The sequence below is a fragment of the Rhamphochromis longiceps genome, linkage group LG23, assembly GCF_057381845.1.
Source record: "Rhamphochromis longiceps isolate RC_006_pf linkage group LG23, R_longiceps_female_GT1.1, whole genome shotgun sequence".
NCBI classification, from domain to species: Eukaryota; Metazoa; Chordata; class Actinopteri; order Cichliformes; family Cichlidae; genus Rhamphochromis; species Rhamphochromis longiceps.
The window spans coordinates 13,911,752-13,931,044 of NC_140578.1; the positions used below are offsets into that span (position 1 = coordinate 13,911,752).

The 19,293-nt window shown below is 40.5% G+C and overlaps 1 protein-coding gene across 8 annotated transcripts in view; it reads right to left on the reverse strand.

Moving 5' to 3' along the window:
- The window catches only part of kif1aa (kinesin family member 1Aa), a 54,767-nt gene that overhangs the window by 6,622 nt on the left and 28,852 nt on the right, over positions 1 to 19,293 (reverse strand). For 2 of the 8 annotated variants that reach the window (XM_085397652.1, XM_085397651.1), the window contains 20 exons: positions 18,643 to 18,722; positions 17,120 to 17,226; positions 16,951 to 17,031; positions 16,681 to 16,861; positions 15,626 to 15,698; positions 15,055 to 15,145; positions 14,821 to 14,969; positions 14,555 to 14,733; positions 14,092 to 14,229; positions 8,988 to 9,106; positions 8,796 to 8,881; positions 7,871 to 8,006; positions 6,605 to 6,767; positions 6,414 to 6,504; positions 6,201 to 6,319; positions 6,042 to 6,097; positions 4,194 to 4,302; positions 4,044 to 4,110; positions 3,683 to 3,767; positions 3,486 to 3,591 (listed from right to left, as the gene is read on the reverse strand). In XM_085397652.1, the coding sequence (XP_085253778.1) occupies positions 3,486 to 3,591; positions 3,683 to 3,767; positions 4,044 to 4,110; positions 4,194 to 4,302; positions 6,042 to 6,097; positions 6,201 to 6,319; positions 6,414 to 6,504; positions 6,605 to 6,767; positions 7,871 to 8,006; positions 8,796 to 8,881; positions 8,988 to 9,106; positions 14,092 to 14,229; positions 14,555 to 14,733; positions 14,821 to 14,969; positions 15,055 to 15,145; positions 15,626 to 15,698; positions 16,681 to 16,861; positions 16,951 to 17,031; positions 17,120 to 17,226; positions 18,643 to 18,722 (2,216 nt within the window). Of the gene's footprint in view, positions 1 to 847; positions 875 to 3,485; positions 3,592 to 3,682; positions 3,768 to 4,043; positions 4,111 to 4,193; positions 4,303 to 5,714; positions 5,931 to 6,041; positions 6,098 to 6,200; positions 6,320 to 6,413; positions 6,505 to 6,604; positions 6,768 to 7,870; positions 8,007 to 8,795; positions 8,882 to 8,987; positions 9,107 to 11,860; positions 12,167 to 14,091; positions 14,230 to 14,554; positions 14,734 to 14,820; positions 14,970 to 15,054; positions 15,146 to 15,625; positions 15,699 to 16,680; positions 16,862 to 16,950; positions 17,032 to 17,119; positions 17,227 to 18,642; positions 18,723 to 19,293 lie in introns of all 8 variants that reach the window. The other 6 variants (XM_085397645.1, XM_085397644.1, XM_085397647.1 and 3 more) reach the window with 6 other exon arrangements.

A 19,293-nucleotide genomic window follows, 5' to 3' on the forward strand; every position in this document is an offset into this window, starting at 1 on the left:
AAATATTCACAACATTGCAGCAATTTTGTGTAAAGTGCTACTGGTGAGGTAATGGTTCACTGGAATACATTTTAATAGCTGCACTGGAGTATCGTGCCAGAGCGCGTACTGTAAATGATGTGATCCATATTGCAGCACTTGAGAAATAGCGAGCGAACAGTGTTCCTGTTAATATTCTGTAGCTTTGATGGGAAACACTCTGACTCTTGGGATTAGAGGTGACTAACAAAATCATATCCATGGATTCAAAATATTCCTTCACTGTAAAGGCCAAAAAAATGAACATAAGAAACAGTGTTGAGAGACAAAAGCAGAAAATAACCTATTTTTAGCCTCTTTTAAATATCAGTTTGCCTTTGTAGAATTAGGCTATGTTTCTGTGATGGATTCCTACCACCCTCTACTGGTAACCAGTACAAATGCACCTTCTTCACAGTTTTACTTTACTGCCTTCTCAATGTAATCTGCAAATAAAGGAGCATTTGTAAACAAACAGGCTAAAGACAGAGTAAACATTCGTGTTCTAAAATCTGCCTCATCAGCTGAAGTGGAAACCGAGAGTTTGATACTGGCCCCACGACACCTCCAGCAGAGACACGGCCAAGGACAGTCCACGCGAAACAAAGCAGAGCCATGCAGATCCCGTCCGTCATCGGCCTGACAGAAGCTCAAACACACATCCAACACAGCCAGAGAAGCAAAGAGGCACAATTGAAATGCTGACAACAATGACAGAGTCAGAGAGAAGGTAACAAAATCACAAAAGAGATGACAGGGTATGGAGGACGTTAGAAAGATGAGGCGTTCGTGTAACTTAAGAGCATGAAAACAGAGGCAAATAATATACCTAGGCATGTCCGAATCAAGAAACTGTCTGCAAAAGCAAAAAACAACATTCCGTTAGTGGACTGGAGGGAGAAAAATGTTAGCATCATATACTGTGATGTTAGTTTCTGACCACACTGGACTGCAGCTTGATCTGGCGCTTAGCCATTAAGCTTAAGTTTTGGCTACTGAGCCCATAACACGACAAACAATTAGGGTTAAAGAAAGGCTGATCCAGCAGAGGTTAGAGGTTAGTACAGTATGGAGCTCTCGGTTGCTTTACATTAAAACGCAGTAAACCCAAATCTGGACGATGCTGCTGCTGATGTTGTTAGATTTCTTGGCGATACGGGAAGCAAGAGAGATTAAGCAATGAGAAAAAAAAAGCAGGGTCAGGATGCGCTATAATTTTCAGGACTTTTTATGTGAATAATTACAATATCATCATTCATATTTCTTATATTGTAAATATACTCACGGAGGTCTACTACTACATAAGAGTTACTACCATAAGATTTATACAAGGACGAGAGTTAAGTAATTTTAGATATTAATAAAGAAGCAAAAAAAGAGTTAATAACATCTTTTATGGCAGCAATTACTTGATTTATTAACCGAATGGTCCATCTACAAATCAATTGCTGTTTAATCCTAAATTCTCATCAGCTGTAAAAAAGAAACCTACTGCCCTCTACTGGTGGGATGCTAACATTAAGCTGTGCAAACTGGGCTTTTTACATTTCTCTGTTTTGCACTTCCTCGACTCCTCTCTCCTCCATCCTTTGCCAGACACTCCACATTAAATCAATCCTGAAGGATGTCTCAATTTATAAAACACACAGAGGAGAGGAAGGAGGAGGAAGCACATACATTTATGTAATTTATGGAAGTCTTTTGAGCTTGAAAGGTATGTAAAAACCATAACAGGAGAAGTAATTACTCTTTTGTATTCATTTTTTCTTTCTGCCTGTCTCCATTAGTGTGGAGAGGATTATCAAAAAAAATGCATGATATCTCTACACTCTTCTCACAATGTGTACCGCTATCAAATAATACCAGTGGCAGGCTGTAACAAAGCAATGGCCAGATACTGCTTCTGCACTACACTTTGAATTAAAATCACTTTAAAATGATGTCTCTGCAGCCTCTCATTCTGTTAAATGTTGGCTCAACTCCTCTCTTACCTCCTTGGTTTGCATCTGTGATAAAATGCAAGAAAAGGAGGCAAGGAAATGATGCATAAAATGAGTGTCTGTACAAAAAGTTGCATGTATAAAAGTCAGAACATATTTTTCTGTTATACATTCACCACAGCTCATTCTAACCTCTTTCCTGTGAACTTTGTGTTAGTTATGCTATTACTCATTAAGGGAACAATACACCTTCTCTGTTCTTCTGTTTTTCTTTATAAACTAGGCTCCAGTTGTACATCACACCCAGAAACATCATTTCCAGGGTCATTAGAAAAGTGAAGGTCAATCAGGTGATTTAATAAAATGATGAAATGCTGCATGTCAAATGAATGACTCTGCACTGAGTAGAAAACAACAACAAAATAGTTAAAGGTGTGTTAGTGATTTTATATTTAAGTAAAGAAATGCATGGCAGTGGAAAAGTTAGAAGGGCATGCATTTCTATTTTATACTGATCTGTTTACACAGAGTAAAATTAAGGTGCACGGTTAATAAAAAACACTTTTTAAACCTACACTGGGGTCAGTGATGAGAGGATTTAAATGAGAGGTGATGAACACAGTGAGATGCAACATGTAGGTGCAATGAGACAACCAACAGCAGCATATATTAACACCAAGGAGGGTCGCGCAGCCAGCATGGACGAGTGACTTCAGAGCTACTGGTGTGGTAAGTGTAGCTTTAAAGAGATTCTTAAATAACTCAAAGAAAGTGACTCTGGATCTGACCTGCTGTTGTCAGAAAGAGGGATCTACAGCATAGTCATGCAGTTACAGTGATAACGATAAGAACACAAAGGGAATTTGCAGAGTTTCCTTACATAACATTCAAGCTGTGACTCTGCTGCCATGCTTTTTACAACTTATATGCTTAGGGTGACCAGATCCCAGCAGATTAGATGTCATTAAAGATTTTGTGGGCTATAAATTATTTCATAAATCTCACTTGTAATTGAAGAACAAATATGGTTTACTTTTTACGAGCACAAATGGAAGCAAAGGCTTGTTTTAATGGTCTTTACATACTTGTTTATTTCATTTGTCTTTTCCAGAAAGCATTAAAACTGTTAGCTTCTGTTTCAGTTGCTATTCTGTTTCCAAATCATTTTAGGTTTTATGGTAACTTCATAAATCAGCGCACTTATTTTCAAGCCACATATTTCCTGCAAGCATCTGTTGACTCTGGTAAACATGAGCTAATCAAAATGTGGGAGAACGGGTTAATAAAATGAAGTTTGAGGACACCTGGTCACCCCATATGTGCCATGCATTTGCCGTGTGTCGTGTTCCAGTGCAGGAGCTGCCGCAGCAGTAACGCGCACTCTCAGATAAGACTCACAAACATCAGAACCGTAAAGTGGTTTCCAAATTCAGCTGAGCTGCCATATAATTCAAAAAGCTATGGGAACACAGTAGTTTGCTATTTAAATGAAAAATATTTGCTTCAAACATTAAGCATAGTACATACCTGTCATCGTGCAGGGGCCTGACATATCCAACAGATAAAATGTTGAGAGATAGAATATTAGGATCAATGATGGTCTCATCAGATTCGGGCGTGTTGCGCAGACGTCCTGGGAAAGCAGAAATGCCTCAGTGAGAACAGCTCATACAGACTATTGGTAAAATGTATTCAGCTTTAGAGAAGCTGAACATCAGTCTTACCCACAACAAGCTCACGGACTTCCTTCCATTCTATGTCATTTCCAGATTCATGTACAATAGTAACGGTGATTCTCCTCTGGAGGCCCTGAAGAAGGAACAAAGATAGAGTGAGCACACAGAATATGCTTTTAAGACATTTTTCAAAGGTTGCAGAGCGTGACACATCCACTGAACAGGCTGTCTACAATTACTAAGACCAAATTGGAGACGATTTTGATGTGCGTCATTCTGGGTAGAATTGCATTTGCCCTCTCAGAGCAGAGCTATGAGAGGGCAAATGCGAATATCTTCAGGCATAAAAGATCCTTTGATGACAGTTGATTTGACTGCAACATATTTGCTCCCAGCCTGACTAAGATACCTGGTGCAGAAGAAATGTGCCATGGCAGGGCATTCCTCCTCTGTGGTCCACTACTGCAGGGATGTAGCTGAATGACAGAAAAAAGAGAGTCTCAGAGATTTCTGTGGCCCATCAAATTCTCCCAATTTTCTGCTGACTCGGGATACTCACTCCCCGTTCGCCTCCAGCTCGCAGATCTCGAAGAAAACCATGAGGTCATATTTACAGTGACAGGGTCCTGCCTGTGGACGGGTCATGGCCGTCAGTTTGGTGGCAGGTACTGCGTTGAAAAAGATTAGAAAGAGGATTATACAAGAAGGCACAATAGGGGTAAACCTAGTGCAGGCTAGCAGCTAACAGCGGGGAGAACAGCTACCTACCCTACAAAGGAAAGAGAAACGGGAGAAGAAAGGAAATCAGTGATTCAGGGAAGGAGCACCCACTCAGTACTGTACAAGAAGCTTTTTTTTCATTTAGCACATTTTCGATCGCTCTGTGTAAAGAAATAAAAGTCTGAACCATCCTTTAGGTGAGAGAATGCATATGTATGTCTTTATAAAGCACTTTAACGTTCAGGTGACCAAGTGGGGATATTTACAATGCCAGACATCTTAATCTCTATAAAAGCTTGGTCGCCTGATGGATAATAGTAACATTTTTGTACAGTAAGTCTATAATGTTAATAAGACTGACTAAGAGTTAAAGAAATCCTTTAATTTCCACTGGTGCCCAAAAGCAGTTCAGAGGTAAAGAAAAAAAATCCATGCATCCCTTAAATTTGTCCCAAGCTGAAGCAGAAATCAATTTTATAAGAATAAATACAGTATAATGTGATGCATTGTGGGAGTTACTATGTATTTATATATATTAAAGGTGCTTCAAGTGTCACTTTTAGAGATGCAATATAATTCTTAGCCAATGGAATAACTGAAATAACAATCTGGTGGATAACTAACACCAATATTGTTCAGGTTTTAGTTTTTAGCTGTTCATTAAAATGTTTTTAAAAATGTAGCCAGCTCAAAACTGATGTGACACTACAGATAGACATATACTGCTTTAAATATCTGTACTGTTACAGGTTAAAAGTAGGTGAGACAAATTTGTAGCCTGTAAAATGGTTGCCTTTTTGCTGCATTTAATTCTTCATCTGTTTGTTTTCTACCTCCTTGGATTGATTGCTTTCCTATTATAACATGTGAATTTACTCCCAGGGATTGATAAATCTCAGGTGTGTTATACATGCATATGCACCACAATGTACATTATAGTTAACATTCCCATCGGAGAGAGTTTCATTCGTGGCAGACTAATATAGAAGAAAGGCACTGTGATCCAATCAAGAGGAGCTCAAAGAGGGAACTGCAAGGAGAACGCACCACATAACAGTGAACACACAGTACAAGAGAGCCAATCCAACTGCAGAATCCTGACACATGAAAACTCCCCTTTTATATCGATTAACTTGAGTTTTACTACACAGCAAGTAGCAACTAGTAACTGACACTGAATATTTGTGTTAGTGCTTCATCTATGAGGCGACTCAGTCACAAAACCTTAGAGCTAGAAGAGATACTTTTAGTGCTTTTAAAATGCACTTGGCTCATTTAAGTCACACCAAGAAAAACACTCGATATAAAAAAGGGTTTCCACTTGCAGGATTCTCTTGGATCTGACCGATCAGTGACCAACCCGGCTTCTGAGCTTTAATAACTGAACAGATAGAGATGGGTGGAGCTGGCAGCTGAGCTTGCTCGTTTCCTTCCAGCAGGAAGGAAGCAGCTAAGCCAGCGGCAGACAGAGCGTGGCCTGACAGCGAGTCCACCAGTGACCCATTGAACACATCTGGGACCAAGTATCGGATGAGCTCCAGCGATTTCTCCCGGTCCGACGAGGCGTCAGGATCCACTGCTCGCACCCAACAACATGAAGCTGAGATGATACGACTTGCAAGCAGACGACTACCACAGCAATACAACAAAAATAAATGATAAGACACGAGCAGAGCATCTTATTTACCTGGTTTGGAGAGAGGCATCACTCGTGGAAACTGTCTCCTGCAGGGGCGTAGTGGACTGGGTGTCACAACACACAGTTACGTATGAATATAAAGAATTGCAAGCATATTCATCATAGTATGTGTATAAATGCAGTAAATGCTATAAGCAAACACAGTACCTCATGACATCTTTACAAAGAGGAAGAAAAGGCTGCTTCTGGTAGTGGCCAAAGACTTCAAACACAATTGGCTGAGTCTTGATGTATTCCACGAATGATCTAGTAACCTCAACAGCAATCTACAAAAACAAAAAACAGTCCATTTTAGTGCCTAAACTCTTAAATACAGAACAATGCATAAAGCTGTGCAGGACACAAGCCGACTCTTCTTACGTTCTGCACATGGTAGAAGCCGAGAGGAGGGCCGCGGCCTGTGTTTTTTAGGGGTTCAGTGGAGAAGGCCTCATCATGGCGGTGGATGAAGCTAAAGACAAAGTAATCAATGCAAAGTTTGCATGTAAAACAGTAAAAAGAACACCAACGATCACAAATCTCCAGCGGAAATATTGTGAAGAGCAATTTACTTGAACTGGCAGAAGATGTCGGCATATTCCGCAGAGATGCTGGAGGCCTGCAGGACAGTCACTCTGAAGGTAAAAATATTACCGATCCTGAGATGTTCCAGAGTTGTATCGAGTGCTCCATCCAGACCAGGCTTCAGTGGATTCTCCACCTCATCTGATCCAGCTGCAAGGAACCACAAAAAAGAAAAAGGAAAAAAGAAAAATAAACGCAGGTTGGAAACTAGACTAGACATCCATGAAAGTTCTTTCCTAACCTAAATCTGGTTGGTGGGCGTGACCTTCATGTTTAATTTTTAAAGATTAAGCTTTGTTATTCGAGGATATTGGACAACCTAAAGGTTTCCCAGTAGCAAGGGTCTTGACTTTTCAGTGTTGATATTCTAGTTTTTTGATCTAAAGGCAATGAATAAATCATCAATCTACTTAGAGTGATCTATTTTATTGATCAAGAAATTCAGACACTGTTCATTCTACACTTTGACTTTGGTAAATACTGCATACATGTACGTGAGGTGAAAGACACTGCAAGATTGTATAACACTGTATGGATGTTATATAAATCCCTGCTGTTTAAAAAGGCCTCTCCTTTTACTCCTTTGTGTGTTTTTATTAGATTTAGTGGGTGTTTTTGCTTTTTTGATTGTTTTTTGCATCTTTTTTATTTGTAAAATGTCTGGCGCAGAATACTTTACAGCATCATTCTGACCATTAGATGATCTCATTAGTGTTAATAAAAAAAGAGCAAGAAGCATCTGGGTTCAAATCTCCTGGTTGTCTGAGGGGAGGTCGGTGAGGACTTCAACCACTTTTAGATTTCAACCACATTTAGTAGTAAATTTTCTTTAGGAGTAAAGAAATGTGTTTTCAAAGACTTCAAAAGACAAGTTTTTCACATTTTTACTCATTAACAGATCTCAGTGATGTTTAGACACTTCTTTTTAATGTTTTTGTTGGGTAGGTTGCATTCCAGGTAGATGCTGAGCTGACTGTCAATAAATTCTACTGGAACAGACCAGGAATGGACTGGAGTTACCAAGAAATTGGAGACAAGCATTTGGGCTAATTTATACGTCTTCCACATGAGCCACCGTTTGCCATTGTCTGCCCTCTAAATCCAAGCCTATCTAACATAATTTCTTTTAAAGTCTTTCCTGTGAATTTTCAGTCTGCTGAGCCAAAAAGGAGACCACACACACACATACACACACATACAGACACAAGCAAACACGCAGAACATGTGTCCATTCACTCGTAAAATACGATTACCCGCACATGTGTTGTTGTTGACTTCATCAGCTGACGGCCCCATTTCTGCGTTCTGCCCTTCTCCCTCCACGATCCGAAGCTCCTCCTGAGAAATCCCAGTGTGGGACAGTCCTACAGAGCAGGACTCTGACTGGAACTACAGGAGCACAGCAGAGTGGTGAACAGTCCTCAGATTTTTAAACAGTTACATCATTTACTCATTTAATTGTCTACCAAAACATTTTTCACTTATTGTATATGATAACGAGGGCTTTATTTTGCATTTCCCTCTTCATTTGAGCGCCACTATTGCATTCATTGTAGAGAAATAACACATTTCTAAATATAGTCACATATTTCAGATGTAGTTGGAATTCTCTCAAAGGCAATTTTAATGACGGGTATGGGTTATTTCTTGGTAATTTCTTCATAAAATAAGTGGATAAAAGGTCTGGAGATGATTCAGAGTTTGGCCCTTGTACTTGGAGGCTGTTTCTATAAATACAGAAAATGCATCAAAGGAAACTTAAATGGTAAAAGAAGTTCTTCTAAAATTGAAAAAAAAAATACAAAATACATCTATCAGTTGGAGAGAAGGCAGGAATATTAGCAAAAGTAACAGTTTGGTGCCATCTGAGTGAAGTAAACGTCTACACTGGTGACACAGCGATGTATGATGGCAGGATCCTTTCTTTACATTCGAGATAAGTGATTGGTCAAAGCCACTGACCAGCATGTTTGTATGGCCAGAAAACCCTAAATCTATTGAGAGGGTACATCGAGTTCTACAAAAATGTTACAAATGTTAAGAAGCCTTAGAACAGCGTGTAATTCAACTCTTTTTGTAAACACCTAAAATCACAAAAATTGTGACGGCAACTGTATACAGAAGTAAATCCTACACTGTGAAAACTAACTGTAATAACTATAGTGTGTTTTTCACTACCTTTTCATACTGCTGATCCTCAAAGGAGATTTTGGCAGTGCCCGACTGCCTCACTCCGGAGCCGTAGTCGGGAGCCTCCTCATCAGCTGGAGGGAAACACAAAGAACCTTCACCTCACTCCCTCCAGAAATCACACACAGCTTGTCCCGTCAATCGCTTCAACGATCGTGAGTCTGAGGATTTGAGCCTTACCTGATATGGCCTGTACTGCCACCCTAAGGAAGCCCTTTACCTCTCCCTTCTCACTGACAATGGCCACGCGATGGACGAGCGGAACCGGGTACAGCAGATTACTCAGATAAACAAAAGCCCTGCATGGGAAGCCAAAGAGAGAATAAAAGGGGAAAAAAAAGCATTAACAAGAACCAGACCAAGGAGACGTGCCACATTTGATAAAAATCACTGGACTGGACAACAGAACACAGAACTGCAAAGCAACCAAACAGAAGCTGGGACTGCTCTTGCGACGGCCATGGCTGCCCTTTACTATTGCTTTGGAGTGGGCTTATCCTTATCATCCAATAATGACTATATAATCAGGTCAATAATGGGTCACATGCAATAACCCTAAACTTTTGAGTTGTACTGATGAAGGATAGTGAGGCTAAGGAGCATGTATGTAAGGCTAAACTTTCAATTCTTTTTATTAACTTTAAAAATTAGAACCCAGCTCAAGACTTTGCTGGATAGCAGATGTTTTCGTCGTAAGCAATGAATTCATTTTAATGCATTGCTTTATGATCACATGCTATCATGACAATGACTCTATATAATGTATAAAGCCAAACTGAGAACTTAAAGCACTTTGCTACAGACTATGTTTCTTTGAGAATAGAAATTTGGGAACAGCTGCATTAGAAATGCTTTTCTTAAAAATAATAGAATAACTGATCCACATTTTTCACAAGCCAATAGGGATAGACATTTAAGGGTGGACAGCGTAAAAAAGGACAGGCTTATGACAAGATTGGTGAGGTGCAAATAAGGCATGCTCAGGACAAAAAAGGTAAACAAAAATGCTTTCAACTTTTTGACTCAAAAGGAATCAAAAGCAAATGGAACAGAAATCATCATACGGAACATGGCTCAGCTTGAATCAAAACTGCCAACAGCTTCATAGACTGTATGCTACATCAAAAACCAACGAATGACATCAGAAATCAAAGTGCACCTCCTGGGCCGGAGTGGTAATTTGTACAAAATAGGGGTACGAGTTCATCATCAGACGTATTCACGTAAAAACCGACAAAAAAAAAAAAAAGGTCAAAATGAAAAGACTTGTGCTCTGGCATGCCTAAAAGAGACAGCTGCTGCAGAAACCAGCTCTTTCATCTTGAGATTTTGAGTCTTTGTTCGAACACCACTTAGCTCAAAAATTTTCAGATTCTTTCAACTGTATTCAGGTTTCACAGCACGGTGAGAACATTTCGCTGTTTGTTCCTCTTACTATGCACATCAGACCTCTATCTACTTCTTGAGCTGCATCAGTGCTTTGGGGAGTCAAAAGTCCTTTTTCTTTTTTATAAGCCACTATGATTTGACATACACCTCAAACAGCCGTTCAGCGTCAGCACTGCATAGAAACAAGAAGCGTACATGGACCCACTCTGGACTGAATTTAAGAAGAACTTAAGTAAGAGTGAGACGCATCGAGCCACTGTATACCCCCACTCCAAAAGCAAAGAAAAATAAGCATTTAGTTGAAAGAGAGATTAAAGATAAAAAGGAAAAGATGGACCTTAAAGTCCAGAAATGTCTACTCCAGTGTCCGCATGGTGTGGTACTCAACATTTTCAGCTCAAGATTTAGAGATACTGTGACAGCTAAGGCAAGACACTAAAGGGTCTGGTTTGACTTTGAGCAAGTGTAAGCAAGTGTTTAAGGAAATCAGTAAAAGGAAATACCACAATTAAAAAAAATGTAGGAAAAGTTGTTTTCCAAATTTCGGTTGCAGCTTTCCAACTGAAATGCTTCATGCCAGTGTTAACACTGAACCAGCAGATCTCTGAGGTGGACAGTAATTTGGAGAAGACTTCAGTTTGACTAATTTCCCCTTCAAGGTCATCTCCTTGTGTAACCTTAGAGTGCTGGCAGTGTAGCGTCTATTTGAATCACTCTTTGGATGGCTGATGGATGACCACTTTCACCTGAAGATTTGCCATGGACTTTATGAAAATTAGGTCACTACGTTCATGTTCAGGATTATCCTTAATAAAGAGAGCTGGATCTCTATCTACAACCCAACGACCAAAGAGCTTTTTTCAGTGGAAGAGTGTCCAAGAACTAAGTCAGTCTCCTGGATTAGGAGATGCTGCAGGGCTGAAAACATGAGCCAGCATCCAAGGGCCAAGCCTGCGGTTCCACTAGTAACCACTTATCCTGATTCCAAAAGCAAGTCAATCCCTACTGACTCCCATGTTAAAATGCTATTTTAATGTTGACCTCTGTGATAAAGACCATCCAATAAATTTCTGTACCAATTTTGATGAATTCAAGCATTACAACCTCCGATATGATCACTATGGGGTCCAAATAAACAACATAGCAGCTGCCAAAATGCAAATAATGTAGCTTCAAAATGTCAAATTCACAAAATACAGTGCACTGACTGGAAATGCACAGTTTTACTTTAACATCCAGTGGCATCTGAGAACAAGCTGAACTGTGGTTTTGGGCCAAATAAAGACAGTCTTGGTCATATAAACATTGCTGTCATGCTGGAAGCTATCCAGAGGTGCACAAAGAGATAACCTTACAGGGGTGTTTGGCAAAAATCAACTTAGGTATGCTTTGCTTTTTAATTTTTATGGAGAGAATCACTTTAAGATCACACCTCATGTTTGCCACATAAAATAACAAAGCACACTATGGTTATATTTTGTGTATTTATGCATACCCAGCCCACAACTCAAGGAGGGCTATGTGAAGATATACACGCTATTATTCACTGCTTTTCCAAGAATACTGTTCCATCTACCCTGATGTTTGCCAAGGGAAAGGGACCTTGCATCTCAGCGTGAAAGAGCTAGTTTCCTCCATCAGCATGCTCCTGAAACCTCACCAACCTTCCCACTACACTGAATAATGGTGAGCGGTCGTAAAAGGGATCCAGGCCTTCGCTGGAGCCTCGGCAGAGCTCTCTCTCATCATCATCATCATCATCATCATCATCATCCTCTACCCCGAGCTCGGAGCTCGGGTCGTCCAAAAAGATATCATCGTCCAGGTCGTCCAAATCCTCCAACTCCTCCTCCTCCCCGCGACCCTCCCGCTGCGAGTCAGCCAGCTCAGTAATTTCAGAGGTGGAAAGGGTCGGGGATGGGGTGGGGTCACTCATGCGCTCGCTCATGCATGTGTTGAAAATGGGATTTCTGGTGCAGCCAGAGACATGGGAACTAGGTTAGTACAGTTAGAGAGAAGGGACGCACTGATCCACAGGAGAAAACCTTCTTCCCTCTGAGTCAGAAACAGCTTTTATTGTTTGTTTCAGTGTTGAGCAAAGAGCAGAGAAAGAGAAGACAGATGGGAGACTGCAGAAAGCTACAAATGTTGTGCTGATCGTGGGATATAGATGTCAAAAACAAGTATTATTTCACCTACACAGGTATTCACTGTAATTTGCCCAGTCCTCATGCGCAGATTTAACCGCACATGTAAGTTTCTGCTTGGTGAGTGTCAGGGGAATTCAAATTTACTGTTTTAAGTACAGATTTTTACACATGCGTATTAAAAGAAGAGGCTAAGATGAATAAAATGTAAAGAAGGCAATTCAAGGAATGCGCGCTCTTGCAGGTAACTGTAATCTAAACTGTTAAAAAAAAGTGAGCAGGGGAAGGAACCAAAGTTAATCATGCCAAGTGAGCCAATCATCAAAGGAGCTCTGTCCCATGATTGATCACTTTTTAAGGGATCACATGCAAAGAACCTCCTTAAATGACAGCTTCAGTTCTATAGACCGAGGGAGTCCAACTCCAGTCCTCAAGGGCCAGTGTCAAGGTTTTAGATGTGTCCTTTATCCAGCACAGCTGATTTAAATGGCTAAATTACCTCCTCAACATGTCTTGAAGTTCTCCAGAGGCTGATAATGAACTAATCATTTGATTCAGGTGTGTTGACCCAGGGTGATATCTATAACCTGCAGGACACCGGCCACTGAGCCCTGGAGTGCCCCCACTCCTGCTGTAGACAGTGCTGTTTGACACCATATTTGCTCACAAAATGAATTCTGGTGACCAACCTGTTAACAGGCACTTGTTACAGTTGGATTTACTCCCAGCAATCACTGGATTACTGTAATGGTACTCTATATGCTGCAACTGAGCTTTGGCAGTGAATATTTATGTGTGTGAAATAAGATCATTTGCTCACGGGCTTGCTTAATTGCATCTAAAGGTAATGACAGAAATTAAACGTCATACAGATTTCATTTGAAAATGGCCAGTCACTTTGAGTTATCACATCAGCCACATATGTACAAAGTGAGCTTGTATATAGTTATGCATTAATTCAACCCATCAGTTCTCGACAGCAGCTACATTTTTTAAATTTTTTAAACTGCAAGTGTAAAGGATATAGTATAAAATAGCAGTAAACTATTAAAAGCATTGAAAGCATCAAATGTTGTGCATCTGGATAAATATACACCTGCTTTCACCTTTATAATATGGACAGACAGATTGAAAACCTGAAAAAGAACAGCTCAAGGGCACAGTTTCCAATGTTTCCATGTCTTGCAGGAGCTGAATAACATTAAAGGCTGGAGTGAGACGCTTAATATTACATAACAGGTGCAAGTGAGAGAGCGAGAGCGAGAGAGAGACACTGGGAGGCCATGTGCCAAGGTGGAAGAGAAAGAAACAACAGGTTTTGAGTAGGAGGGCTGATGAAATGTTTTTCTCAAATCTTGCATAGATGATTTTCCCATTGATGTAGAAAGCTCTGTCATTAGCTGGGATGTATTGTTATCAAATGTATTTGATACAGTTACTTCAGTTTGTACTGGCAGGTTTTATAGTGGCTGAAATACAAAGTTTGACAAGTAGGGACACCAGACTGAATGAACTGCAGATAATTAATGCAGGTGTCCCCATCATTTCGGAGTACACTCCACACACAGTAAAGCCGCATTTCCAACCCAAGTGCCTGGAACTTTAACTCTCAGGAACGACGTCCTGCAAGTGGAAAAGTGGACAGCAGCCTCCCTATATCCTAAATTTCTGATAGCTATGGCTAATACTGGTCTTTTTGGCCTCTGTATTTCTTATTCCTGTCCCGATGTGTTGGACTCAGTATTTACCTGCCAACCAGGCGGAACCAGGGGAAGCGATCGTAAAAGGGGTCACCTCCCGTCATCACATTTTCACAGTCCTCCACAGTACTGTTGGGCACATCAGCAGCACGATCATACATTTCTCTCATCAGATCTAGCCTCTGCCTGCAGAAAGCACCAACAATGAAGACATAAAAAAGAAACAGAGCAGGGTGTTAATGAGTAAAAGTAAACAGCTTGGAAGAAATAAAATAGCACTGAGGAAGACACTGAAGCATGGCTCTTTTTTTATTGCTGTTCGATATTAGGTTGGTAGATATTTTTAATTTGGAAGTGCAATTATTGAAGCGAATGTTTGCAATAAAAGAAACTGACTTACAAACTGAAGAGCACTAAAACAAGAGTTTCAGTGCGACACTTAATGAATTTTTGATTACCAAGATAAGTTTAAGATTTTGTTCATCAAAGACTTGCGTGCATGTTCAGCCACCTTAGTTTTTCTAATGTCCAATAGTGAGTTGCTCCATTCTTCTGATCTTGCACCTCCACTGCCACGATAGTACGTGGGAATTGTCGCTTCTCTCTGTCTTTAGTTGCCTCTGGGGGCAACAGGTCAGGAGGCAGGGGGGAGTAAAGAGTGTCTGTCAGCAACACAAACTGGAACTGCACCTGCAGGGGAAGAACGAGTATGCTCAAAGAGCCATTTCACAGCGTAGACCTGTGGATATATTCATCAGTCTAAATGACATTTCTAACCTTCTTCTTAAGTTCGACACTGATCGCATTAGCCTCCTTCAGGAAGATGGCATTTCCCCATAAGAGATCACGCAGCGAGGTGAACTGGTAGCATCGCCATTTACGGAAACTCCACACAGCCAGCTCTCTTTCCCTCTCCGTCCACTGCACTGTAGGCCAGAAAGAGGACTCGATGAAGGTATGATTATCCCTAATATAGATTTATAAATGTGTCTTTGTATTAATTGTTTTTACCTTCTTCTTCCGGTTCCTCCTCTTCTTCAGGGCCTTCTGGGTTATAACGGTCCACTTGCTTCTGAAGAGCCTCCAGCTTGCTTTCATAATCCTAATAATTTATAATTAAAGTTTTAAATACATGAACAAGCCATTCACGTTGAATTAATCATTAATAACTGGTGAAATGAAAGGCCCCAAAAAACTGCATTTAGACTTAAAGCGCGGAAAAATGTGTCGCGGCGTACAACTGTGCATACTGTGCAAATGTGTCTGTTATGTAATCCCAGGTATCGGTTCTTTCTCCTGCTGAGTAATATTTGTGAGTTGCAAAATTGCCTAGAAATTCCAGTAAGGTGAACTTTGCTTCACATTTGATCTGAAAACACCATCATAATTTTTTTATTTGGTATTTTCTGTAAATCTGCTCACTGATAATACAGTTTATATAATATAAACAGTAGATACCAATACTGAAATATACAAACTGCAGCTACATCTGTGTGTAAGACAGTTCAGATAGATTTTTTTGTTGGTTTTACTTTAATGATTACTGCTGATAGCAGTCAAAGCTGAACTCTCATTACCATACCAGTCTTTGCTGCTCTAGAAGGTTGCTGGCCTCCTCTCTTTCTTTGCGATACTGATCTTCCAGCTCCTGCAGCCTGAGGACAAAAAAACAAAGTGAACAAAAAAGACTTGATGTAGGTGGGTGATGCCCTACCTCACTGTGTGTTTTTAAGCCATTGATACTGAGAAAGAAGCCTCAGGCTTGGGTAAAGTGGCAACTTCGGTCACAGGACCACAAAAGCAAATTCTCACTCCATCTGTAGTCATCTACATTTGGAGATATGGAAGTTATGTCCTGACTTCTCCACCTTTCCTGAATGCAGGACCCCAGCACAGAAAAGATCAGACTTTAATGACAGTAGATATATATGACTTTGATTTGAGCATGAAAATGAGGAACTGGATTGGAGGTGGGTTACAAAGCAGCCAGTAGCAACAGTGGGGATAAAGCTATATAGATTATGCACACCATGTAAGAGTCCATGGTTACACTGTTTTTAACCTCACTGCTTTATCTGATGCTTTTTCTCTAATACATGAAGACTGGCTCATAAATTGCTCAGAAGTCTCAGACTCAGAAAATATTAAAAAGTAACTGAATGCAGTTTTAGAAATAGCTGCGGGTCTCTGGAGTGGTACCCTCGAAGACTGTTAAATTAAGACACAAGCTTAACTGCTGAGCCCAAATTAGAACAAAGTCCAAAAGAAAAAAAGAAGATCCAAAACATGTGGAAACAACGTAATCCAAAGCACAAAAATGTGGCAGGAACAAACAGAGCAAACAAAAATGAGCAGGCTGAGGAGACGACAGAACTATTTATAGACAGGGATTGATTTCTGACGTAAAACAGGAAAGATAGGAACGACAATCAATCATTCAAATCTACTCTAAGAATAAAAATACACATTTTATTCAGTTTATCTGTGCATTGGGACAAACTGTTTCCTTATTGCACCTTGCAATAGGTATAGCAAAATCTAGAAGAATTGGTGCAAACCTGGTCCTTTTTTTATACTAACTGTTACCTTAAGTTCCAGAAATGGACTTTTACTGTATCTTTATTCCTGAAGGCGTACCTCTGTTCCATTTCTTGCTTCATGTCAATGCCCTGTTTCTCCAACAGCTCCCTCTGAGCGAAGGCCCAGTCCACAGGCTCAACAGGGGTTTCGGCACATGGGTTCTTATCCCTGTCAGCCCGGGCCTGTACAGGGTGGTTAAAACGGAAGACGTGGCTCTTCCCCAGGATGATGCGATTTCCTGCAAGGGCATCACATCAGATCAGAGAGTACAAGTACAACATCTATGCATATAATGTTTGTGCTAGTTATGGCACAGGTTGCACCTACCTGATTTCAGAACAGTGGGTTCTGTCACCCTCTTTCCATTAACGTATGTCTCAGCTCCTTCACAAGGCTCAAGGATTACTGCTGCTCAGGAAAAGAAAATTCCATATGAGGCTTTGCTGACAACATTACAGCAATATTTAACTTTGATGTGCACAGATACAAGTCTCACTTTCTCCCATTGGGCCAGTAGAACTAGTGAAGGTGCAGTGCTCGTCCTTTATGAAGTGACCACTGAGGACTATATCCTGGCGACTGCTGGCATCTAAACGACCGACCCTAAAATACATAAAAGTTAGTATGAATATATATAAAAGCAAGTTAATAACACACTTCATCTATGTAACATTTAGTCCTTTTTCATTTAAAGGGACAGTTCACCTCAAAATCAAATGTAGTCTTTTTCCTCCTGCATGTCGTGCTTTTTATTCATCTAAATTGTTGGGCTATACAGATGTGCTGAAAGCACCTGAAACCAAACCCCAATCCCAAAACACAGTAACAATGTTTGTTTTCGGAAATCATGACCTGGTTACTTTAAAAATTCACAAACGTTACTGTGAACAGTTCAAAGCTACACCATCAGATCGTATCACTGTGCAGAAGAAAGCGTCCATCCACCGTGACAAGAGGCTCATGGTGGTGACAGTGTCACAGGAAGTAATCACTGATGGCCTCCTCCTTAGCTGGGCTACATCATTAGCCAGCCATACCTTTACTTTGGCTGATGAATCCATAGAAAAAAAGAATTCTGGCAGGAAGCTGCTCACATCAAGCTGAGTGAATTTCTTTTAGTAACCAGGCGGTGATTTCTGAAGAGCGACACTTCTGCTACTTCTCCTTTTGAAATCACATCAGTGTGACAGAGTACAATCACATAGTGGCTAATTGAAGCTAGCATCTAAGCCCATAATCTCATCAGGAAGGTGTTCACTGAGGACAGGGACCAAGAAATACGCCTTTTCTTTTTAACAACTACAGGAATTCTCATCCACTTACTGCCTATTAAAACCATTACAGCTTTATGGCATGTCCATCTTTCATATACAGTTTATGTATATGAATATATTCATTTATGATATAAATCAGTGTATGTAGTGAAAAAAAACAAGTACTAAATACAATACAAGGGTCAAAATGGGCGACAAACCACAATCTCCTGGCTGATAAACCTGTGACCAACCTTCTGTGGAAAATGTGGGTCTCTAAATGGGGATCACTATCTCTCGGTGGCCTATGTAGCCACATTTGGGCCGCTGGCGGAGAACATTTAGTGCCAGTGAGGCACAGGCATCTGACACAACATTATATGACGCCATGTGATGAGAACATGTTTACAATGCAGGCCTGTTGTCTCTTGAAGTTAGATTAGCATAAAAACAATGTCCTTTTTTTAATCAGTATCGTTCTAATACAGCAGTTCTTAAACTTTTTCTGGTGTGCCCTCATCATAAGCTGACCCCACACTTTTTATGAGTCATTCGCAATAATATGGGAGGCATCTAATAATAAAAAGGATCCAAGTGGGGTTTTAATTAAATAAAGGTCATCATGACAGCTTCAGCAGACTTTACTTTCTACATAAATCACATTTGTTTACATCGCATTTTCTCCTGGTCTCCCCTGCAGTGGTTTTGTCCTCTCAGGGTGAGAACCACCTTCCTCTTATTACGCTGTAAAATGTCAGCCTCTAACCTGGTGATCCCGTCTTTGATATAGTACAGCAGGCACTCAGACATCAGAGGGTCCTCGTTGAGGTTCACCAAATGAGGCGTCTGACACAGAACGGGGAATATTTCACTGTTAACTTTCGGTAAGCAATATGCATGAGTCATTCAACATCCATATGTTATTTACATTATAACATATGTCAGCTGTGCACAACAGGTGGTCTGAAATACAAGCTCTCCCAGTAAGAAACATCAAACAATCAGCAATAGTTAAAACCATGCAGTCACTCCCCACAGCGTCCCAGCATGGAGTGTTTAATGAAGTCAGATGTTTTGGGGCTGCAGGCAAGCAGCCATAAATCACTGAAATTAGGGCACTGCTATTATCTTTTCCCCCATGTTTACACCCATGGCTGCCTTCGGTGCAGTGAGGGAGTGTTTGAAGTGAGCAATGAAGTAGATTTAGGATAACACTTAATGAAACAGTGAAACTCTCGTCTGATCTGCCTCGACGAGGCTCGAGCACTCATCAGAGGAGACACTTTAAACACTTCAGAGCTACAAACCTCGTTGGGGGAAAACAGCCCGACTGTGTCGATAAACACGGGCTCGGGCTTTCTAGGGCTATCAGTGGGCTTTGGGGGTAAATAAACAAGCACAGCAGTGAATAATCGAA